A 25,738-nucleotide genomic window follows, 5' to 3' on the forward strand; every position below is an offset into this window, starting at 1 on the left:
GGATGGGTATGATTTTCTTTCTGTTTCTGCTTATCCATGTTGGGAATTAAGTCATTTTCAGTTCATTCAATTCAGGAAATAGATTCTCTTCCCTGTTTACATACTAAGTGTGTTTTTGTCCCTAAACACAAATTGGTAGTTATTGAGCTGGAGACTCATGAGACAGATGTTGCACTTTCCCTTTTGATTTGAGTAAACTGAAAACCAATTGACCCAACCCTGTTATTGTCCTCCTCCTTGTCCCTCTTCTCTTCTCCTCTCCTTCCCCTGCGTCTCGCCTCATTCTCTCTCCGTCTCATTCCCGTCACCGTTCGCCACAAATGCTGCATCCGGAATTGGTTTCCATTTAGGATTTGAAACGGTGAATCACTCCCTGAGCTCCACTGCTTGAGGCCAGAAGCTCCATCACCTCCTGTATCACCTCAGGGTGTCTGCTGTCCATCATCTCATTCCTCACTGGGGAGCATTTCACCTCCACTTTGCTGCCACATCGTCCCCATTTTGCAACGCTGACACCCGATTCTTTACTTGCTACCTGCACTTGCTTCACCCCTGAGGAGGTTTTGTGAAAATCAATCAAATCACTACCCTGTATAGTTCATGAGGATGTGTGGGTTTGACTCCATGTTCTTTTATAGAGGGTGGGGGCTCTTCTACAATAGCTGCTCTATGTCCTGATTGTCCCCCTTGTTTCCCCCCGTGCCCCCTTGTTGCTGCATTTGTCCCTTCCAGGGAAGCCTTATTTGTCTAATGCACTAAATCTAAGAATGCCACGCTGAACCCCACCCCCAACCCCCACCCTACCTCTGCTCCTCTCACATCCACGCCACACTGATACCCCGTCAGCCTCATCCAAAACACACAACTTTATCGACCAAAACAAGTCAGAAACCGACTGCTTTGCATTCACAGCTCAGCCAAAACAGAGAGGGGTGTTAGTGCCTCTTACACTGGACTGTATAGTTGACTTTCTATATTCGCTGCTGTGTGTGTGTGTGTGTGTGTATGTGTACGCATACGTGTGAGAGTGTGTGACTGCATGTTCGGTATGTATGTGTGCGTGAAATGTCGTTTGCCCTCCCCCCTCTGCCCCCCCCTGCCTGCGCCTCCATGTGGCTGCCCGGTGAACGTGTAGCATGCTGCGGCGCACGAGGCCCAGAAAAATGTTGTAAAATGTTGTATTTGCATGTGGTGACTGATCGCAACGAGACGATAACGACTCCTGAAACCGAGACACAGGCGCGGATCTGATACCTGCAGGGGGAAGAAAGGGGAGATGGATTGATTTGATTGATTGATTCTACTAATTGATTCAATGTCAGCGATCTCAGGTGTGAGAACCGAGGCTCTGTTCGGGAAACGGAGGTCGACATGTAGCAAACTCACAGGTGCGACGGCCAGCGCTTCCACCTCTTCCTTCAACCTTCTGAAGTTTACCTTCTCCCCCCCCCCAACCCCCTGTATTCTCTTCTTCTCAGTCACAACCTCTGCTAGCCAAAGTCCACCATATTCCTTCACTTCTCACATACAAGAGGGACAGAAGTTTCCATGAGATACAGACAGAGCGTACCATTCTGAATACACAAGGGGGGTGTGGGGGGTGCAGATTAGTATGTAGTATTTTAACGAAAGTATTGTTAGCCAGTTTGAGTACAGCGGTTACAAGATTTAAGGAGGCGTGAGGTAAAAGAGAAGTATTTTTCTACAGCTGTTTCACTTCCAGGTGTGCGCTATAAGAACTGGGCGAAATTATCGGCCTTCATTTCCTGTTTTCAAATCGATCATACGGAGGCTCGAGAGAAACTGCTGAAATATATTTTTAACAACTGAGGAGTAAAAAAAAAGCTTTTCCCTTTGAAGGAGGGTAGATGGTTTAGGCCGAAAGGGACAGAATTTAAATAAGAGTTTGAAAAAAGACAGAAAACTTGCAGAAACTATTTTATTACAATTCAGAAAAAGGTAAACAAACCACAAGCATAAGGAAATATCGCTTTTAAAGCCAACTACTATGAGTTTCCTTGGTCTGGGTGAAAGTTACGCCATGTTCTTCCTCGGCTCTGCGTGTCCAGTCCAGTGTGTGTTGGAATGTGTTGAGGCTGGCTTCTCTTGCAACTACTAGATATTCCTTTTCTCTGCTGTATAGTTTGGGTTTTAAAAAAGAAAAAAGAAGAAAAATTGTAGTTGTATAATGTAGTTGGTTCTTCTGTTGATTTTTTGCAATGGTTTCTTCCATGTGTGTGTGTTTGTGTGTGTGTGTGCGTGTGTGTGTGTGTGGTGGTTTTTGCTCCTGGTTGCACTGTCTTTGCTAAGTTGTTGATATCGCTTCCACGCAACAATGAAAAGTTATTTATTGCAAATAAGAAAAGACTTGACTCAGTTTATTTATTGACAATGTCGCTGGTGGAATTTACACAGAGAATAGAAGACGTTACACACTCACTCTCTCACACACACACACACACACACACACACACACACACACACATATATTTGCTCACAAGTCTATTTTAAAAGCTTTGCCACACTTTGATGGGCAGAAATACATGAATTCACGACTTCTACACTTTGTTGCTTTGATTGGTCAACCATGTGTTGGCCAACACTCATGCTTTGTGGGTGTCTAACTGGGTGTGTTACATAGTGACATCATCATCTTCCAGAAATAAAGAACAACTCCTCAATACAACTTGTAGGGCAGTTCAGGGCCAAAGGGTTTGACTGACTGGATGGATCGGGTTTCGTGACAATGCTCAATGATCACAGAAATAAGGAACAACAACAAAAAAGCCTAAATGGACGACTCTAGATATTACGCAATCCATACTTGTTTTGCATTATCATACATCAAGGCCCTTCTTTAAGCAGTTCAATTCGAGGACAAATGAAAGGATTTCATCCTGTAAAGCATCTGGTGATGAACTTTTCATTTGTTAAAAAATCTGGATAAGTAACCGAAACACAGATGCTGCATGGCTTTGATCTATTTGTATCATTGCGACAAGAATGTTTTGTCGGGCATTTCCAAATCTATTAAATCGCTATAACATCAATTTAACGTGACATTTTTACTGTCAGTCACTCAGAATCTGCACTCAGAGCCAACAACCCACATTTTTCCCAGCAGGAGTTTAGCTTCAATAAACAAGAACACAGTGTAACCACAAGACACGCTGTGTTTGGATTACAGTGTATCTCCCTCTCTCTCTCTCTCTCTCTCTCTCTCTCTCGCTCTGTCTCTGTCTCTGTCTCTGTCTCTGTCTCTGTCTCTCTCTATCTCACACTCCCTCTCTCCCCCTCTCTCTCTCACTCTCTCTGTCTCTCTCTCCTTTTTTCCCTCTCTCTCTCCCTCTCCCCACCCCTTTCCCTCTCTCGGCTCTGCCACCTACATGGCAGCTGAAGGGAGGTTCGGCACTCTGTTCTCTGCGGGGGCTGCATCCTGGAAAAAGAGGTCGGAAACCGTTCACTTTAATTGGAAAAGGCAGCATGGAAATGGGATCCATCAGATAATTAAGTTAAAATAATATAATTGTTCTTCCATTATAGAATCAGAATCATTTCAGTGAGCAACATTTGTGCATAATACAACCAATCCCACCGGCCTCCTGTGGATGCAATGGCTCCATGCCTGGAACACCATTACATAGCAGAGAATACACACATACACATACAAACCTGTACACACACAGACACACACACACACACACACACACTCCTCACACAGAAGTTGTGAAGATGATGAGCATGCAAATATGGGAAATGTTCACAATAAGATGACACGTATTGTTACCAATGTATCGTATAATAGCTATGATGTGACTCAGTGACCTTGATGTGAACAGCTACACTACAAACACACACACACACGCATTCAGATACTTTAATCAGCACATAGCTATTCCCTCCCATCTGCCTCTCACACTGTCTGTATGTGTGTGGGGGGGGAAGTGGGTCACATGACTGATATGACCCTAAGTATTGTTTTTCTCCTTGTCCTTGTATTTTACTGCACACACACACACACACACACACACACACACCCCCCACACACACACAACAAACACACACCCCACACACACACACACACACACATTGTAATCCAGTACCAAGAATGGGGAAAGAGGAGAATGTGTGGAATGAGAATCTCGAGTTAGAAACAAGACACAAAGCCGTTTTCAACTTTTACCTTTATTATAGAAAGTCAAACAAGAACAAAACCAGTGAAACATTAAATAACCATATTGAACCCTCAGCTCAGAGTCATTTTGATATATTGAACATTCAAGTCATCACATTTCTGAAACCGAAGCTAAACATTGAAAGTTGTATTTTGCACAGTTTGTCTATGAAACTACTGTACGTAAAGAAAGAGAAGAAGTGTAATCAAAGTGTCAAATTAACCCTTGTGATTCCATTAGATGAGTTGTTTTTATCACTGGATGTTTGTACACAGAAGCAGGTTAAACAGCACAACTTAGTATGCTGAAAAACGATCCAAAGATGGAGATATGGAACTGAACATCAGATTTCACCTCGCAGGGCAACATTGGCTTTAATGTGCAAAAAACATGCTGACCCACTTCTACTCGCACGTGCAGTAGAACCACCGTGCACACTGAGTGAAAACGGGGCCTTTACTTTTTTCTAACCTTACAAACTGTGTCTAACTAATACTGATGAAGCTTTCAGAGCAGTGCAGGAACTTTACAACTTTGATCACGTTCAACAACACACTCCCTATAGTACTGAAGAGGCAATTTAAAAAAGCGTATGTCCCCTTTAATTAATCAGCTCGGGGAATTAACCATATGGCATTTGATTGGAAAACAGTGCGATTTTTTTAAATTGAATCAGATGTGGCGTTCCAGGACAAAATACTGTCTAAAAAGTACATAAAACCTTTCGTGACAACATTTAAAAACACATTTGCATTACTCAACATAAACACTGTCAAATCCTGCTCACGTCAAAACAATAGATATTGTAATATATCCAGAAACATATTTATCAAGAAAGGCACTCGCACATTCATATCTACTTACATCTAAATGGGGAAATAATATCAAAGCTCAAGAGCGTCACCGTGCTGATTAGGAGCCCGGGCTGCTGTGCAAGTAGTGACCTATGGAGTTGCTCTATTACGCAACCGAGGGGTGAGTCCATACACACACCCGAGGAGACGGGGAGACGAGCGCTGTGACACCAATAACAATCCGTCCCATAACAAAAGTCTTTGTTCTCTGTGTGTTTTGTTTTGTGTGATACATGTATGTGTGCTCCTTCAGAAAATGTGTGTATTTAAGCGTGTATGTGTGTCTCCATCTTTGTTTGTGTCTGAATGTGTGTTTGAGTGTTTCTGTCTCCGTTTCAGTGTGTCTCTATATACACATATGGTGTTACTGTCCCTTACACGTCCACTCAGGTGTCAATATGTCTCCAGGCCTCAGACGTGGGCGCTCTTGGCGTGATTGGTGGTCGAGGCGGCCGGCGGGTTGCCCCCTCCCTGTTTGGAGTAGTAGAAGCGGTTGTCGTCGTGGTAGCCGCTGGATGAGGACTCCGTGGAGCAGCAGGTGATCAGGGAGCCACCCAGCAGGGAGAGGACAGTGCCCACCCAGCCGGTGTAGAGGGAGAAGCCGAACGACATGAGGCTGTGCTCATGGTGGGCGCCGATGGGGAACCAAACGGTCGACACCATGCTGCACAGCCCTGAGGACAGACAGGCAGAAGAGGTCAGGGATGAACTGGGGGAGGCCAAAGGGTGCAGCAGAAGGTAAGGTGTGTGTGCGTGCGTGCGTGTGTGTGTGTGTGTGCGTACATGCGTGGGTGCGTGCGTGTGTGTGCAAATAACCCAAACCACACTGGTGGAACAAGCATTCAAATCCCTGAACATGTTAATATTACACCAAAACACTAAAGTAACCCTCAGCAGCAAAATGTATTCCAATAATGTGATCTGTATATTTACCAGAGTAAACAGCTAAATGTCTTCCTCAAGTAAAGCACCAACATGTGTCCAAAGGTCAAGTTATTCCCATATTTGTTCAAGCTTGTTAAGAGTTTTTTCCTTGTATTCTTAGACAGCAGCAGCTCTGTCTGGAGCATTTTGTGGTGTGGTCTATAAAGCCCTAAGGGACCATGTACAGTGTGTTACATTGGCTCATATATATTTGATATGATTCAGTTTGACATTGAAAAGTGGATCTGGGAAACAATACTACACTCAATACATACTTATAGAGCAAGTCACATAGTTTTGCTCTTTGTTTGAGCAAATCCAAACAGTCATACGATTTCCCATGTGTCTTCAATGACCTACAGTAGATCTTAATGCTCTTTATACCTTAATTACAATTTTTTGATGAACTTTTACTGCAAAAGTGGAGCAAGAACAGAGGAATGGTTTAGATCTGATACATTAATTACACAATATGCTGCATGCATATAGAAGAGAAAGAATGGTGAGAAAAATATTAGAGGGCATCTGGATTCTGCGGTGTTATTTAAGCTTTTTGCTGAACTACAGAAAAGGAGCTTAGCCTGTAAAACTAACATAAATATTAACTCTCTGTACAGCTGACAAAGACACATCTCATCTACCTTGGATTGTTGCCAGTACGGACTACCACAGAAGCTAATAAAGTATGAAATCCTTTTAGCGCTGATACAGTTTGAATATACAGTAGCAGGATGAGAAATCCTATTGGGATAAAGAGAGGATTGAAAAGCTCCCTGACCGAAGCTTCACGGGACAAAGTCAACAAAATTATTAAACCTTCTGCTGCCAGAATGAAACCTGTGAGAAGCAATTCAGCGAGTGGATTTACACACACACACACACACACACACACACACACACACACACACACACACACACACACACACACACACACACTGCACTTAGCATGACAAAACAGAAAATCAATTAATGGAGTCAGGGGTTTAACTGTTTCACAAGGATGCATAGGGTTATTGGATGATGTTTTGCTTTTGTTGGATACACTGCAGAAGCTATGACGGGGGCAGTGGAAAATTGAAACAACGGTCACAGGAGTCCAGGGACAAAGGCGTTGGAAAATGCTGTGGCAACCAATAAAATATTTATAAGCACAGTAAACCGGACAACACAGGGAATGAGTTTCCATGCGGGTCGGGACAAGGCAGGGTGTGGATGAGAGTAGGTGGAGGAGAGGAATGTGATCTGTGGGGGGGAGGGATGGATGGAACCAGATCATAATAGTGTGTGTGTGTGTGTGTGTATGTATGTATGTATGCGTGTGTGTCTACCCGAGGGAGGAAACCAGGCATGGTCTCAGAAGCTCATAAGCTTTGAAAGTGGGGTTAAGTGAGGTCAGTGACAGGAAAGTTGCGTGTGTGTGAGCATACACACAACTTAAACTGATGATTTTCAATTTTCCCCGGCCCTTGACCCCCTCAGCCTCTGTTTGCTAAATAAGTATAAGTGTAAAGTGCAGCTCAGTCTCTTACCCACTATGAGCACCAGCACTCCTCCCAGGATGCACCGCTTGTTCTTGGAGCTCTGGGGCTCATTGCCCAAGCTGATGCAGGGCATGGACATGAGGATCAGCCCCACTGCCGGGAGACCCAGAATGGAGGCTGTGACCATCAGGGCACGAGTGGCCTGGATGTACGCTGCACAAACAACACAATGCTGGTTTTTTACATTTCTGCAGAAGCCTTGTGTTAAAGAAAAAGGACTTAAATTACAATATAAGAGGTCAAAAGTAAAATAATGTAGAACCTGGCAGGTCCAGGAGCCGTGTGAGGGAGACGCAGTGGTACAGCCCAGTGGAGATGACACAGTCCACCCAGGGGCCCTTGGCGCTCAACTCATCCATCTTCTTGCAGGTGTTCAGGCCGTATTTACACATGGTCACCCAGTCATTGGTGGCTGTCGCGATGATGATTCCCAGCCAGCCGATGAAGCTCATCAGAAAGGCGCTTAATTGGAGACACGAGTTCGCCATGACGCAAAGTAGTGCGTGAAAGCCAATTAAACAACAGAGAGAAGAGTTAATCTATAGAAGCGGGGAAAAATGTTGATTAATATACGGCAGCTATAAAGTTAGATATGATATTCCAACGTAGAGGTAGAATCCAATTGAAGCCTATACTCGTCCCCGCAAGTCAGTAAATTCCACCAAGTGAGCTCTGGTGCGCACTTCAAAAGTATGAAGCTTTTACTTCATCATAAGTTTTATAGGGGAAAATTCACAAGGGGAGAAAAAAACGCCAGCCAATCAGATGCTGAGCCTGCCGACCAAAAACGGAAAAATATACATCCCCCCTCTTTCATTGTCTCTCCCTTTCTTCCACCAAACCACAATAACTCACTGCGAAACTGACTGGCTGTGACTTTTAAAAAAATAGGTGATTTGCTGCCATCTGCTGGTCGTTTTTTGAACTTCCCTCTTCCCATTCATTTTCAAAGCCTCCAACGCACACAATACTTCACATTTTGCACTTCTGTCATTCCACAAGTTTAAATAACAATGTAGACAAATCACATATAATCAAACACGTAACCAAGTAGGAATAGCAGTAAAACATTCGGCAGTATTAGTACGGTAAACAAGCCATTCTATGTGTTAGCAGTGGGTGAAGGGACGTGAGCCATAAATACAATCTGCAGTATCTAATAAAATCTTTTGCTTTTTCGAATTGGATCCATGAATTTATTGCAACCCAGAAAACAGTCTCGATTAATTATCCATTTTCATTTATTACAATGCCATACTCACCTCGCTTTCTGACTCAGTATAGAATTTAGTAGTTACTCAGAATTACATTGCATAGCAGCTGGACAGCAAATTAATGGTAAAAGCAGTGATCGTTATTCACTCTGCATTTATGCTTTAATCCACTGAGAGGCAAAGCAACATTTATTTTAATGTTTTGGGTGAGAATTAAACTCGCCAACAGGGGGCGACATATCACAACAGTAGTTACAGGTTCCACCAGTGTCTGAACAGCTGACATTCAGACAGAGCAGGACACAGTCTTCCCTTCTGTCCTTGTTGGATGAAGTTAAGTAATCCCTCCATCATGCACATCAGGCCAGCGTTGTGGCTGCAGAATAGCAATCAGACTAAGAGGAAGACAGAAAGGAAAACAGGAGGATTCAGATACTTTCCCCTCCCACAAGGTCATTGGCTGTAATAGTGTGTTTGGCCAATTTCTGTTCCATTTTGTTGCTGTTGTTGTCGCCGACTGGGCCACATTTACGCCACCTGACTCTTATTATGTAGAGAGAGATGTCAATACCTGTGAAGGCAGTGATTTTCTGCCTCATTGATATTCACATGTGTGTGTGCAGTGATATTTGCCTCTCAGTGGCGTCGGTGCGGTTTTCCTTCCCTCTGTCACCCTGAAGTATTTTTGCATCACGGCGACCAGAAAAAACAAAAGAGTCGCAGAGTTTTGTTGCAGTGGTGCGATGCTGATAATACAAATCTAGCTCCTCCTTGCAGCTGCTTCAAAGTGAAAGCCTTCCAGTGAAGATAATTGATTATGGCTTTCACTGTGGAGCAGTTGGTGTTGAGTCACGGAGGTTAACTTCAGTTTTTTAGTAGATCCAGAAGTTTTCCGTCATTGGGTTTTACACAAGTGAACTGCTTAGTGGGGTAGCCAGAGGCAGGCTGGGTAATCTTGAAGTTTCAACACTCCTAATTCCTCCACAAGGTCTTGCAATGGCCCAGCAAGCCCTCCAGCCGCAGACACACAATCTACAGGCCACAGCTCCAAACCTGGCTCACCCTGCAGCTTGAATGATTTCTGTCTTGTTTGTGGCTGTTGCAGATGGTGATTTGGCCATGACTGGGCTGCAGGTGTGGCACATACTTGGTTTAATTGTGCGTGAAATCCGATACGGCTCTTTTAAAAGCAAAAAGGTGGCAACAAAAGTCAAATATAGACCAAAAAAGTGGAAAGCTTCACTGAGTTATGGTGAAAGTGTAGCCACATTCCCAACAAAGACACTGTTACCTCCGGGGTGAAAGTGGCGAGATAGAAACACGTTTTAGATGATTGGGGTAAGTGGTTGGAGAAAGTCATAAACAGAGAAAGGCGCCATTACTCTCACTGTCACGCTGTATCCTTTTTAACGGAAAAAGAAGGAAAGGAGGAACCCGAGGCAGCGAAATGAAAGGATAAAGCTAAGTGGCATCCCGAACAGACTCAGAGAGGGAAAGAAATGACTGTGTGTATGTGAGTTAGATAGAGAGAATGATAGAGAGAGGCAGAGTGAGACAGATAAGGAGGGAGTCGCACGGCAGAAGAAGAGTGAGAGTGAGAGTGAGTATGATGTATCCCACTATGATTCCCGTCGCAGTTTGTCTGATACGGGGAGGAGTGGGCCAGCATGGGAATGGGAATATTATGCTAATGGAGTGAGGATCACAACAGTGACGCCGGTAGAGAGGGATGATGTGGATTTAGCCATCCTGAGGCAAGGCAGGGTGCCATGTGTGTGTGTGTGAGTTGGTGGAGCATCTGAGCAGAAGAGAACTTTCGAAGAAGGTGGTGCAGGGGAGAGGGAGAGAGAGAGAGAGAGGGGAGAGAGAGGGGAGAGAGAGGGAGAGAGCCGTCCCCACCGTGATGGAGTGGCAGCCATACTGGATGAGTCACCCTGGCCCTGGCTGAGTGCTGGGTGCTTTTTCACCGAGTTGTCAAGTCAGAATCAGTGATGAACCGCAGCAGAAGACGATGATGGGTTGATACAGCTGTGACATGGAGGTTCCTCATGCATTATCTAACTGTTATTATCCATCTACAGAAACAATATAGAGACAAAAACACGTCCCGTCTCCCCCGTTTCTCATTTTCCTGACGCGCCGACTGGATTGTTGGATGGCAGCCGGTGCCTTTGTGAGCTCTGCATTCAGCCCACGGCCTGTTGTTGACAAGTTAATAATATTTCTGTATTTTGGTGTAAATCACAGTAATGATAAATGATGTCTGGCTCTCTCATGTAAAACTGAAGCTTTCACTAGAAGGATATTCTGGAGGGGAGCTTTTTTTTGGCTGATGTCGCAATATCTAAATGTCACACAGGTGAGCGGTCTGTGTGAATAAGAGCTTTTCTCCAATATGTGTGTGTGTGTGTGTGTGTGTGTGTGTATGTGTGTGTGTATGTGTATGTGTGTGTGTGTGTGTGTGTGTGTGTGTGTCACCTGCTTCAGCCAGCGAAATTGACTGAGTTTGATATTATAATTGTATTTATTTGTGTATCTCTTTCTCACTAACACAACATGGACATCACTCTTCCACCCACAGTTCCAAGTAGAAGCAGCAGAAGAGAACTGGCGACCACAGCTCACACCAGGTGCATGCTGGGATAGGTTCTAGTCCAAAATGACCCCCGACAGGACAATCAGGTACAGAGAACCTAACTGAGATAATAACTGATGACATCTGACTATTGCTTGAGTCATTTCTTGAAGTTTTCAAACTGTGGATTCCACTTTCTGGAGCTTAACCCTCAGATCTTGATAAGTAGCAGAGGAGCAACGCTGATCGCTTTTGTTTCAGACTGCACTTTAGATGACAGAACAGACGGAGCGTACCGCTGCGGTGGGGTCTCAGCCCGCGACTTTGATTTGTGTCTCGGAATTCTCCAGCGTGTCTGCGGCATAGCAGCCATCACTCACGGCCTAAATGTGTTGCCCATTAGTATCAATTAATCTTAAGAAAAGGCTCTTGGCCATTACGCTTCATACATCACACCGCACCCAACAGCTAACTATATACCGCACAGTGCTGCAGAGTCACATCATTCTGTGGGAGATGATGAGGGATACACGTGTCATTTTCCTTTATGGTTAGGTGGGAGAGGAAGCGAGATGCAGCCAGAGACATAGACAGGTGATCTATTCCTCATTGTGGGCACTCTTGGACTCAGGAGCGCAGCCTCTGTCAGCACGGTGGAATATACTTACAGCGTTTGTCGTAATAGTTCATTAGTGATTTAAGCACGATTCAAAGTTGAGGAGAGTCGTCTGGGAAATGCATTGTGCTTCCCACAATCGGCGCTGTGAATTTCTCACATATCAGCGTATTGCAAATCTCACCGACAGTTGGCACCTTTACACATAAGAACTTCCATTAAACCTTAACCCTCCATCCCTCCACCCCACTCTCTCTTTCACTCTCTTTCTCTGTCTGTCTATGTTTCTCTCTCTCTCTCTCTCAAACATTTTCCAACCGCTTAAATTAGCCTCCTGCTCTTTATAATCCCTCCTCCCCTCCCCCTTTCTCCTCTGTTGTCACCATGAATAGAATCATCTATTGCGCTTTACGTGGCGGGCCTGTGCATTATCTAATATAGGAGATGGAGATGTGTTGGTCAGAAAGAAAGAGAGAGAGAGGAGAGGAGAAGTAGGAGAGAGAGGAGAGAGAGACAGATGGGCAGATATAGGGAGAGAGAGGGACATCATCTTGACGAGGGGCTCTGCAGTGCTAGACTCAGCTGGAGTTGGGCCATACGTACGGCGTGCTGTAGGATTACATTAGCCCACTGAGGGACGGGAGGGGGGGAGCTGAAAGAGAGACAGACAGGTGCGTAATAGGATGAGATTCCTTGTAGGACGGACCGTCAGCGCTCACTACGTCTCTCCCTCCCCCAGTTCTGAGGGAAATCTTCTTTACATTTTTTACTCCTACCACTCTAGACTCGCCTCATAGCTGCGTTACACCATTTATTTTTCAGATCAGATGAACTATAACGGAAGAGGGTCAATGCCCCAAAGAGATCATTACTTATCCACTGATGATTCCTCATTCACCAGCTGACAGACAGACAGAAACAGGGTCACGCCAAAGCCTTCAGACTCAGCCTTCAGCTTCAGCCTCAGCCTTCAGCCTCAGCTCGTCCCTCCCCAGTGTATATTAGGCTAAATCCCCTTCCTGTCACCCCTCTACCGCTCTCTCACTCTCTCTCTGAGGAATATGGGAGAGATTGAGTGCTCCATTGTTTCTGCTAATGCGGTTTAGCTGCTTGTCAAATAGCAGCTGGGAACTGCTCCAGTCTCCTCTGCCAGGACGTCTCTCTCTCTCTCTCCCTCTCTCACCATTTACCTTGTCTGCTTGTGGGCGTGTACCCGCCTGTGTGTGTGCATATTGACGTGCCTGGTAGCACGAGCGTGTAATGCAGATAAATTAATATGTGTCAAAAATGTTTCTTCGTCCCTCTTTTGTTCCATCTTTGTGCTGTATCAATGCTTCCCTATGATGATTTGTGATGTGACCTCTAATTCCCATCCTGCCTCCACCCCTACATTTATTGCTTATGCATTGACCTCTGATGGGCAGCGGATCGGCCAAGTGTGAAACGACTGGGATCAGGATCGCCCTCCATGTCCTTCTTCCTTCCAGGCACGTCCAACCCGGGAGGAGGAGACCACGGGACAGACCCAGAATAAAGTTGGAGGGATTAGACAGCCCATCTGGTCTGGGAACGCCTTGGGATCCCCTGAGAGGAGCAGGGGGAAGGAGGAACGTGGCTGGAGCAGAGGGGGAATCTGGGTTGCCTTGCTTCGCCTGCTGCCTCCACCACCTGAACTCGGATAAGCGGCGGAAAACGGATGGACCGACCTCCTATCTGCTCTTTTTCACCCTGACTGCCAAACTTGCTTTTCTCCCCCTTAAATAAACCAATTTAATCGGGGCAGCTTCTTTGCCCTTGTGCGTTTGTGCATGAATGTATGTGTGTGTGTGTGTGTGTGTGTGTGTGTGTGTGTGTGTGTGTGTGTGTTGTGTGTGTGTGTGTGTGTGTGTGTGTGTGTGTGTGTGTGTGTGTGTGTGTGTGCGCGGGTGCGTGCGTGCGTGCGTGCGTGTGTGTGTGTGTGTTAGTGTGTGTGTGTTTGCTTGTTGGTGTTGCTGGCTAGAAGCGAGACTGTGTGCCAGGAATGTGCGCGTGAGAGATACACGGAGATCCCTGCAGACTTGTGTGTGAACGATGTGTGTGTGCATGCGTGTGTGTGTGTGTTGGGTGTGTGTACTTCCCACTCTTCTGCTTTCTGCTCTGGTTCATTGGTGCCCTGCATACTCATCCAAAATCTTTGTGACCTTGCCAGTCAGCTACTCATTCGCCTATGGTGAAGCATCTAATGCACCTGCCCTGATGTGTGTGTAGGTGTATACTTAATGTGCATGTATATATATAGGTGTGTGTGTGTGTTTGTGTGTGTGTGTGTATGCTGTATTGTATTTATTTTGTTCCTCCAGCCGCAAAGCAAATGTTACTTCAATTTGTCCGTTAAACTCAGACGATTGCCATCTAATTGCGCCTTTAATCCTAATGACTTTCTCCCTCTGCGAGCTTCACCATCACTAAGCTACAGAATGTAACCGTTACATCTTTTCTTCCCTGCAGACCTAATGTGATGCAGCACAAAAGGTTGCGTGGTGTCAGATCTTGATTGTATGCTACTTAAATTTGGGTTTGCCTGCTTTAGAGACAGGGAATGTGTCTGCATATAAATAAAGTGCTTCTTATCCGCATTCAAAATGTAGTAAAAGTAGTGAACCTTCCCTGGATACACACACACACAAATACACACACAGTCAGCAGTCAACACAATACAGCGAGGAGCCTCTGCACTGTAATTTCAAGTCAAGCCTGAGTAATTTTTCCATTGGAAGTCGCGGCCTCGTATCCCATAAATCACCTGGGTTATCAACAGCAGCACCCATGAGCGGTTGTGTAAACCTGCACTCCATCCTGGAGAAGTTTTGTAAACTTTCACTCTCCTGTGGCGGCGGTGGCGGCGGCAGTGCGGGGGCGGGCGGGCGGGCGGGAGCGGGAGGGGGGTGCTAAATTCATTCCTCTAAAGAAGTAATCTGGCTCGGAGCCCTTGGGCCGAAACTCCAAGCAGTGTCTCCATCATCCTAATATTAAAATGGCCCCTCGTCCCCTCGCTCGCCCCCTCCCTCCCCCTGTCCCCGTCCCCTCTCCCGGGCTGGCATGCCCAGGGCCATTTGTCAGGCAAGCATCATCTTATATGAGAGTGAGTTTGACACTGGTCCACCGGGGGGGGGGAGAGAGAGAGAGACGGATGACATATTTTGCGACACCTTTATACAATAGTAAAAGGCCCCGTCTGTCAAACCGTCGCAGACGAGAGGAGCGAGGGAAAGTCCACTGGGTCGAGGCAGCGGGGAATAAAGTGAGACTTGGTTATGAGTCTCCATGCTCCCGCCTGTCTGTACTTTACTCCACTCTCACCTTGCTCCCCTTCGCTTCATTTTTCTGTCTCCGCGCCGGTACATGCAGAGCGAGCGCCAACACTTGGCTGTGCAACATGTGGCTCGGCTGGATGTTTTCTGTACGATAAAAGGGCCAGTTTGTGTTCACTGGAGAAGAAATCTTACCAGTATAATTATGATGAGCATTTGTAATGAGCAAACACAATGCAAACACACCCAACTGACCATGAACGTGTGTGTGTGTGTGAGACATTGTCATGGCGCAAAAAGGCTTTGAATGTTTTGTAAAAGCATCAGTGCACTTTGCATATTGAGCACGTTTCTGTCCACATCTGGATCAGAACATCTGGATCTCTCTCTGTTTTTCTCTCTCTCTCTCTCTCTCTCTCTGCATATGCTTGTGCAGTTGGTACAGACGAGGCGACACTCACGTGCTCACTGAGGTCATTGAGGAGGATTAAACACACTCCAGGGGGCGATGTGAGAGCCAAAACATCATTCCTGATTAGAACCTGAGCACCTTTGCTCAGCAATCTGAACAATGACACAGCAATCAGGGATGATTTCGCGGCGACTGTGCTGGCTGCCATAATTGTCCCTGTAGAGTGACGCTGAGACATTACAAACTGAATCAACAGAGATGGAGAGTTTGTGAAGTGCTCCATCAGCTCCTACTTGAAGCCATTTTTCTGGTTGTCAGTGTTGCCGCTCTGCTGACGTTGATGAAAGTTGCTGTGATTTGTATAGATTTTGCTTCCAGTGAACGAGTTGCATTGTTTCTTTTGAGGATGTGCACATCCAACATTTGGAACAAAGGCTGGATACTTGTAGCGCCCATCGTTTGTACACATACGCCTTAGAATTCTAATATATCCCACAGGTCCAAGTTGTTATGATCATTTATACAAGGTGTTGCATTAGAGATTGATAAGAGTATATTAAAAGGAGAGCCAGCTAGGTGCTGCCAGCCAGAAAATATTGTTTATTTGGGTGTCATCCAACAGAAACTATTTGTATGTAAAGCAAAAGATATAAGAAGTGACACTGTGCAGATTCAACAGCCGAAGCGTAATGACCCTGGAGTATTTGAAATTGGTATTGCTGTTGGAGGCACACAGGTGACATCATAATTCTCTGCTTCTTTTGTTAATCTCCCTCTCCTTTCTTTAATTCTTTAATTCGTTGTCTCTTCTTTCCCTCCCGCAGGGAGAGATAACCGTTGGAGGTGATTGAGCAGCTCAGGAGGCAGCGTGGAGGAATAAACGGAGCAGAGGGTGACATGTCCGAAGGGGGAGTAATAGATGGAAAGGAGGAGATCACAGGGGGACATGGGAGGGTCACAGAGTGAAAACAGTGAAGCGTCTGAATCAGGGCTTCTCAAGGACTTCTCTAATTCACAGTTTGATCATGGCCGGCGGGCTCTGCACAAGGGAGAGATGAATGGAGAAAAGGTGAAGGGGAAGAGAAGGAGGGAAGATAGGGACGTTCCTCACAGGAGCTGAATAAATTGAGAGAACAATCTGGTATTTTCAGCCGGGGAGATGGATTGATATTTCATACAGTGAATGTGATGATGAAGAGCCCCTGTGTTTTTTAAAGTTTTTTTTGGTGATCCACAGAGCAAAGTTGAACGACACTCTGTGCTCCCGAGTTATAAAAGTGTTGCCTAGCGTAATAAAATAGGTGCCCAGCTTTGACAATTAATGAGGCCAGGGTGTCCAACGCAGGAGATTGATGTTGAATATCCAAGGTAACCGCAGATAAATCAAGACTCCAGCTGCCAGGTTGAACCGCATAAATTAATGACTGGCAGTAAAATACACGATTTGTCAGTTGGATCTTGTTTGGCACACCTGTTACGAAAGCACTCGTATAAGTGGCCACAGACACAATCATTGACCTATCATCCCACTAATGCAACAGTGTCCCCTGTTTTAAGGCTGCTGCAGCATCTTTATTGATTGTAAAACAACAGAGGCCTAATTGTCTCTTCAATTTGCACTGTATTTAAGTCTGGAGTGGATCGTGTGCTTATCAGCGCTGAGCCAGGCACTGGGAAACAGCTGTAGACTCAGAAAAATCACTCTCCACTGCATCTGCACACACATACACACAACCAAAGAGCCTGTACGCACTATTACATACATGTACACATACACACACACACACACACTCAGCTCTACCTGTGAATAGCCCAGTCAAGTGTGTGCGCCGTGTGTGAGTGTCTGCAGTTTGAATACTACAAAGCCGTGTGCCACTCCGCTCGCTCTGAAGCCCTAAGCTGCGAGTGACAGAAGAAAGGGATTTTTGTGTCACTGCTGGCGATGGTTTGGCAAAAGTTCTGCTGGTGTGGGATTTAAGTGGCAGGGAAATTTGAGGACAGTTTTTCTCTCCTGTGATTCAATTCACTGACTGATCTGTCTTTGGCAAATTTAATACATGAATGTAAGATATAAAACCCCGAGGGCCAAAAAGCTCTGCACTACATCCTTTTCAGCGGGTTGTAATAAAAAGTGTCACTGTGAGGGAAATACTCTCCAGAGCCCTTTGGGTGCAATATAACTTCATATATCACAGACGGTGCACATATAGTGAAATTTTTAACATAGTTTGTTTAGAAAGCAATGGATGGTGCAGCAGCTGAGTTAATGGTTTCCGGCTGCAGAAATTCATTATGAATTTCCCCTAAATCTACCCAAAGTGTCAGTTCCAGTGGTTTCCTTTCACTAAGCCAGGAGCGGCTTAGCCTGATAAGAGGAGCAAGCCTGGGGTCATCAGCTGCTTATACGCCTGTGAGTGTGAGCAGGCATGTATGTATGTGTGTGTGTGTGTGTGTGTGTGTGTGTGTGTGTGTGCTCCAGCATGATATAAGCATGTATTAGCAGCCACATTCATTATGTGCCAGCACAAGCATATGTATTGTGTGTGTTGTGAGCAGTGCTGATGCAGCCCATATGCGGTCCTGTGGTCCTGTGTACCAGATCCTATATGCTGCGCCTGGACCTGCAAATATGGTCACACTGATAAATACTATGCTGCTTATAAGCTAAATTGTACCCGTCTGTGCTACCCAACGCCATATTATGTGCTGAGCTATGTGACGGCTCAATGCTACTGTGCTCCAACATATTTGCCCCTGCTTTTGTATTTTAACCTCCATTCTATTACTTTCTGCTCTTTTCAAAACCTTTGACTAGTTGTAGGAAAAGGTTGTATTTTTTGAGTTTTAATTTACAGGGTGTATCTAAGTTATTTATTGGTTTGTTTACATGTTGAACCTGTGTGATTTCCTGGTTGAATTCATAGCTTGTATTGATTACCTGGGGTGAAATCAATTTGATAAAATACTAATTCATAGCAATGGGAGTGCTGTGACAATACCTTTCATTTATATCCAAAAATGGGATTTACCTGTGTAATTTTACATGATTGTATTTAATGCAGAGGTCATAGGTTAATAGGAAGTGAATGCGAAAAAAAATGGAGACGAAGAAGAGTGGGGCGGAAACAGTTGCTGAGCTACTGTGTGATAATCAAGAGTTAAGAGTCTAAATATGTCAGCCACGTATTTACAATGTGTTTGACCGATGTAATAGAGTACCTGCGTACTTAAGCAGTTAATGTATCGGACTATTGGCATTTTTTCGACACTGGAACTCGAAACCGTCGGCGCAACACAGAGGAGACGGTGACAGAAGGACAGTCTTCATTCTTCTGGCTGCAAAGCGGGACACAGCAGAGAGGGGGCGCTAACCTCGCTACACCATGGACACCAAGTGAGTTTACTCTTGTTTGCTCAAACAACCGCTACAGTTTGCGCACAAACTTCGCACCAGACCTGCAACACCTGCAAGTGTTTGGGATATTTAAGTGTTTGGGCTTGTTTTTATTTTAATAGAGGTTTTTCGGGCCCTTTAATTAATGTATTGGTGTGTGTTATTGGTATTGTGTGTTGCAGTATATTTCTATTTGAGTAAAGACTTGATAGAAGGGTACATTCTGTTGGTTTAAAAACTATAAGGTGACATGTTATAAGTTATGTGTACATATTTAAATATATTCATATAAACGTACAACTTTTGAAAGGTCATTCTTGTTCATAACACTAATTTAACCTCACATATTTATTTAAGAGAACCTAGAAATTAACCTTCAAATGTAACGAATCTTAGGGGTCACAGTGTGATTTAAAAAAAGAAGAAGAATCCTAAAGAATAGTACAATTTCCATGCTTTTTGAGTATCAAGTGATTAGAAACAGCTTGGCTAACTTCTTAAATGTAAAATGAACTTTATATCATTGGCTTCTAGAGAGCACGAGTCTGCATAAACAAAATGAAAGAACAAATCTGTGTTCATAATGATAAGCATGTGGCTCCAAACCCTTTGTGTTTACTGCAGTAGGGACAGAGGCATGAGACATGACTCAATAATCAATATTTTATGGTTACATCCCATATCTAGTCACATACACACACATACACACACACACACCTCTTTGCTTACTAGGTGGCACCAAACTTAAGTCAAAGTGTGCTGCTGGCCTTAGCACCTGTGCTTTGGTGAGGAAATGATGCACAACAGACCTCCTCATCAGAGTTGCAGCCTTCTGGGGAAACTCCAGCATAAAGGTTAGAAAAGGGCAGAAACACAGCTGGCTGCTTTAACACCTCCAGCTGATAAAAATATGGCACGGAGAAATCCAGGAGCCTACCAGAGCGGGGACAGAGCTGCTTTACAGTAAACTCCCAGCCAATCAAACAGCAGGTCCGGCGGTTTCAAGGTCACATTGTGTCCAACCTGCACAGACAGAAGAGAGGCGGGGACAGATTAGAGTGAAGGACCCAGAGTCACAATGATACATAATTACTGGATCATACAAACAATTACACCGAGTTGGAATATACTCTCACCGATATTCTTCTCTGTTCTGCTTCACTGTGATCTGCTGGATATTGCTTCATCTTCCTCTTTTCTTCTCCGTTCTATGCCGTTAAACTCATTCATACTTTATTCCAGTTCAGTAAAACAACAACAAGATTATTCCTCTTTGTTCGATGCAGTTTGACAGAGGCATTTGCAGCATTTCCCGCTGTCTAGCATGTTAACACAAGACAGAATGAGGTTGAACAACACATCTGTATCTTGAAACAAGTCCATTTATGTCTAAAACGCTGGTGACGTTACACCTGTTAGATTAAACAAGGAGAGAGGAGGAGAAGAGAGGAGATGTTTCCATTCCATTTGATGAGGGGAAGTGCGGGATATGCAGAGAGAAGCTGTAAGGAGGTTATGTGGCTTTTAGATGATTTAGTTTCCTTTTATAGCTTTTTCAGTATAATCAGACCCTGGCGTAATTCCTTTCATAAATCACGGATCGCGCATTCTCCACTTATTTACATCTCCGAGTAAATGTGTCATCTTTGTGTTATGAGAGTCTGAACCATCATTGCACCTAGAAACTCTTCTGTCCTTCTTATATCTTCTTACTTTCTGTAACGTCAACATCATAAATCCTCTGTAGGTACAGGGGAGCGGAAGAAAAGTGGAAAACTGCGGCGTAAAGAAATGTCAACGCACACGTTTATGGAGCGAGAACGAGGAGCATCAGATATGAGAGATTAATACTGGAGAATTTATGACAGGAATTAATAAACCAAGCTGTTGCCATTTCCGCACTGCAGAAGTTAATTGAATGGCTGCAAAGTGGTTAAAGTCGACATGGCACCCCTGGTTATCTACTTCATATTCCTCACACTTTCTCTCTTTGATGTTAGATCTTCCATGTCCGGAGTATTGATTCCCTTTACTCCCCACTGTGAATCTACTCCGAGACCTCATGAATGAAATATGAAGGATCTTGAGGGTGCAGAGATCCGAACGCTTACCTACAACCTGCGCACATTAATCCCTGTACGCCACCTCCACCAGACAATCCTATTTAGATAACAAACAATTCCTCTCTTGCCGTTGGATGGTTACGATTCCCAAATTGGGTTTACTGTCTATGAATCACGTTTTCATATCGGAGGAAACTTTTATCAGCCAGGATCGCCGGTGTGTTTTTCCCCTGCCTGCCCCCCGACTGAATACATTTACACACAGCGGATCAATACATGCTGTGGTTTGTTGAACCCAACGAGGAACAAAAGCATCCGGCAGGCCTCCGTAAACATCCTCTATACGGCTGCATTGATCATGTGTGTATTGACACGGCGACATTGCTTTTCAAATCATTCCAAATGATTAACTTTGCACTTATTGAAATGACATTGAAACAAATCTCCTTATTGACCTCAAAGCGTGCTGTGCGATGAGTTTACGTTGTGCGTTCGCTGCTGCCGGATCAATATTCATTACTTGTCAGTTTCTCTGCTAATTATGAATGGTTGTAATTAATGCTGCGCCCCGATGATGAATGGTTATCGTTGCGCAGGGTGGAGCCCGCCGGTGCAGCTCCTCCGTATCATTTGTCCTCTGAGCCCTGGGTGAGCTCTGCTACCCTGTGACCTTAGTGCTCCGCAGGAATTCTCCGTCTCTCTGCGGATGGGACTCCTAATCGATGATCTAAATTGTCTTATGCATAACAAATGATGCAGAGCCGCCTCGAGCAGACAAACGTCACAAATGGTAGCTCGTCTCGGCAGAATTGATGCGTTCCCCAGTTATTGGGCCTCGATTTGCTGTTTGTCTAATTCAGCCTTCTTGATCAGTTTGCTCAACAAGTGGGGGAAGAGAATGAAAGCTTTGGACCAGTTAAGGAGATGAACACACACAGCTGCAGCCATTGTATTGCTTAAAACAGTTATTAATTTTACTTGACATGTACAAAGACCATAATGGTTTTTCCAAATGTCCCTGAAAGACTTCGGAATTACATTGGCACACGGGTCCTCAAATGGACTCTGACACTTTGGTTCATTCCTCTGCCTCAGTGAGTTATCAGTCACCATCAGCCGCCAATTGGGCTGTGGGGGGTTGGAGGGCTCTCTCGTGCGTGTATGTGTGTGTGTGTTTTGTTATTGACACCAAGCGGAAGGACAAAAAACACCCTCGGGTTAAAACAGGATATGTTCTCTGAATTATTTTCATTTCTGGACGGTTCCTCACAGGAAATGATTCTTTCTTATCTAGTAGGTGCTCCTCTACGACTATAGTGTACACACACACACTCACGCTCTCTCACACACACACACACACAGGGAGAATGAGAGAAAACAAGCACACAGGCTGAAATGTAAGGATTAAAAGCTTCAGTTTGGTCACAAATTAAAAGTGTTTTCCTTTCTCTGTCAAAGAGCGGCAGAGTGAGTGAGTGTGTGTGTGTGTGTGAGTGAATGTGTGTGTGTATGTTATGAGTTTGTACAGGCGTAACAAAACGAGAGAACATGAGAGAACGAAGGAGAGATTTTCTTTTTCTCTCCTTGCTGAGCAGAGAGAAGGTTCAAAGCTGTTGGCGTTTTCCTTCCCTCTCCGCTTCGCCATGTGCAACACAAATGACCTCAATTAGCTCAGTTTCTGATTGACACACACAGGGCATCCTAAGAACACACACACACCCACCCATAGACGCACACGCACACACGAGCAAAGCAAATACTAGTATGGCCAGAGAGAGAGAGGGGTAGAGGGAGGGAGGGAGGGACAGTAGCGATGATGGGATTAGAGGAAAAGACTGTTTGAATTTGCTGTTCAAACATGTTTGTGTACTTCATGATTATAGATAAAGCCCGACTTTCCCCTCCGTCACTGCTGGTTGGCCAGAGAGAGAGATGGAGAGAGAGAAAGAGAGAGCATGAAAGAGAGAATAACAAGAAGAGGAATATCACAGAGCCTTAAGATTAGGAATGAAATAAGAGGATAAGTAGAGCGAGTAGAAGCTGGTTAGGGATCAAAGTCGGACCTTAAGGAGAGGGAGAGAAAACAAAATGAGAGATGAGGAGAGGCACAGAGGCAGAAAAGGAGATGCTGAACAAAAAAACGCAGGCAGAGAAGGGGGGGGAGGAAGGAAGTGACACGCAGGAGAGCGAGAGAGAGAGAGAGAGAAAAACGAAGAGGGGGAGGAAGAGGAGGGTGGAGCAAATCAAGAGAAAATTAATTAAAGCTACAAGCAATAAATGAAAAGACGAAGGGGGGAAGAAGAAGAACAAGAAGCAGAGCTGAAGGAAGCTGTGCACAGATGTAGAGTGAGGATGCAGGGATCCATCAAACAGGAGGCACACTGAGCAAACGGCACACTGACCTTCACGGGACAAGCTGCTCCCACCCACAGGAGGAATTATGCTCCTTCTCACTCTGTCTTATTGGCTTTGTACAGTCAGAGTGTGTGTATGCGTGTGCGTGTGTGTGAGAGAGAGAGGTGTGGGAATGCTTGTACGACGATGTTTGAGAATACGTGTGTGTGTGTGCTGCTGTGTGTAGATAAGGATCTCTCTTTCTCCATCTCCATCTCTCTCTCCCTCCCTCCCTCCTTCTCCCTCTCCCTCTCTCATCTCTCTCTTTCTCCCTCTGCTCCCTCTCTCTCTCTCCGGGAACTCCATTAGACCTTGCACTATGTTATCTTATCCTGGTAAAATAGGCAAGCCTCCTGTGGTTCAGACCAATTATACTACACCGTATCTCAGCAGGCGGTACGAATTACACATCACACCAGTCACACGCATTTAACTTTCAATAACAGCCCACTGCCCAAACGTGGGAATTTTGTCTGTGAGGAAAATCGCCTGCAAAATAGATATTTTTATGCCATCACCTGTGGATTAAAATATGAGAAATTTAATCATATTATGTTGATCAGATATAAAAGAATTCACCATCAAGTTTGATTCATATGCAGTTTCTAGCCGAATACAATTAAATCACAAAGTATTTTCCCCTTTATGGCCGCAGTGCCCTTGAGCATGCAGTTTGTGCAGTGGCCAAAGCCTTTACTCTTTACAGCCCGGTTAGAAATAAATGTTTTCAAAGTAATGTGTTCTCGGTAAACCAAGCGTTTGACTTAATGAAAGTCTTTCCGCTCTGCATATTTTCCCAGTTAAGCGATTGTATTTTCTGCTCTTCATCTTTAATGTTATGCTCCTTCTCGCTTATTCAGCTTATCCGGCAAATGTTGTAGTCACTTACCAGCCCGACATTACACGTAATGAACGATAGAGAGAGCGGCACACGAGGAGGAATGCAGATGAAGTCACGAGGGGGGAGACACGTTTTCAATGCTTTCTGCACCGTCGCTGTACTTATGGGAATTACTGTAACTAAAACAAATTGCCTCCTTGTAGAAATCCTGGAAGGCCAGGATTTCCACAATTGCCATCCGCCACCGCAGGTCCATTTCCAGCAAATTTAATATCTGCTTTGCAACTCGAAATGTCCACGAACCTGAATAAATGTACGCCAGGGAAGCAAAAGGGTCAGCATGCACACACTCAGCCCGCTTTCTCTCTCTGGTGTGGTTGTCATGTGAACATCTGCAAATTTGCATCTGCACTCCTGCACCGGTTTGATTACACGAAAGCTTAGTTATCTCTTTGTGTGTGTGTGTGTGTGTGTGTGTGTGTGTGTGTGTGTGTGTGTGTGTGTGTGTGTGTGTGAGTGTGATTGTGAGTTGGCCACATCTGAAGCCTTTGGATCTGTGACAGCAATAATCCACCTGTTGTGCAAAACACCAGCGGAAAGTCGTTCCAACAGCTCGGGAGAGAAGTGGGACTCATCACAAACACAGTCTGATAGCTTCTGATTTGTGGCCATGAAGACATTTGGTGATTTATGGTCATACACAAACGCACACACACACATTTGAATATCAGTACTAGCAGAGCAGAGCCTTCTTTGTTATTCTCCTTCATTGCACCCGGAAACGTACAGAGAAACAACGGGGCGAGAGACCAACACACAGACTTACACAGAAGTACACACCACGCACCACACACAGGCCAAAGGCGGTTTTCCCGACATGTGATTAGTGTTGACTCCTAAAAGTTAAACTGGTCTGCGGTTGCACACACACACACACACAAACACGCACTGCACACACACACACACACAGAGCCACTTTGGTAAGTTAAAGAGGTGGTTTTTTTTTTGACCTGTGGATGTCCTTGGGCAATATCATCAGGGAGAGAATCAATAGAGCCATCGCTCAGTGAGTGGAGAGAAGGAAAGAGACCGAGAGACTCTGAGAAAGACAAGAGGAGAGAGGAGGGTACAGGAAGACAGAGGGAGAGAGAGAAGAGAGGCAGAATCATAGATGTAAGGAGGAGGCGGCATTGGAGTTTGCAATGAGAGAAGGTGGGGGGGGGGACCAAAGTAGGGAGTGAGAAAGGCGGGGTGTATCAGAGCAAATGAGAAGAGGAGAGGATGAAAGGAGGGATGAAGGAAGGAGCAGGCAGGAGAATGTGAGGCAGAGGAGCACAAAAGGAAGTGAGCAAAAAGGCGACATGGATGGATGAAGACGCAGAGACAAAGAAGAACAGATGGAGTGAGGGAGGGAAGAGGGATGGAAGAGTGGTGGGAGGGAGGTC

At 45.0% G+C, this 25,738-nt stretch overlaps 1 protein-coding gene across 1 annotated transcript; it reads right to left on the reverse strand.

The window, feature by feature from the left end:
• Positions 1-4,172: 4,172 nt before the first annotated feature.
• Positions 4,173-8,166, reverse strand: cldn11a (claudin 11a). Its single transcript, XM_076157305.1, has 3 exons — positions 7,757-8,166; positions 7,483-7,647; positions 4,173-5,703 (listed from the first exon to the last, which is right to left on the reverse strand). Exons 1-3 carry the CDS (start codon positions 7,980-7,982, stop codon positions 5,441-5,443), a joined length of 654 nt encoding a protein of 217 aa, XP_076013420.1. The 5' UTR covers positions 7,983-8,166; the 3' UTR covers positions 4,173-5,440.
• Between the last annotated feature and the right edge of the window lie 17,572 nt (positions 8,167-25,738).

The sequence above is a fragment of the Genypterus blacodes genome, unplaced genomic scaffold, assembly GCF_046128005.1.
Source record: "Genypterus blacodes isolate CSIRO-AG114 ecotype Tasmania unplaced genomic scaffold, CSIRO-AGI_Gbla_v1 ptg000073l_1, whole genome shotgun sequence".
NCBI lineage: Eukaryota > Metazoa > Chordata > Actinopteri > Ophidiiformes > Ophidiidae > Genypterus > Genypterus blacodes.

What these genes read in the sequence shown, in the direction of transcription:
- cldn11a (XM_076157305.1), bottom strand. Translation starts at nt 7,982, where the DNA reads ATGGCGAACTCGTGTCTCCAATTAAGCGCCTTTCTGATGAGCTTCATC. An exon ending in ACGGCTCCTGGACCTGCCAG is followed by an intron (nt 7,648 to 7,756) that starts GTTCTACATTAT and finishes TTGTTTGTGCAG; the next exon opens with CGTACATCCAGGCCACTCGT. An exon ending in AGTGCTGGTGCTCATAGTGG is followed by an intron (nt 5,704 to 7,482) that starts GTAAGAGACTGA and finishes GTCTGTCCTCAG; the next exon opens with GGCTGTGCAGCATGGTGTCG.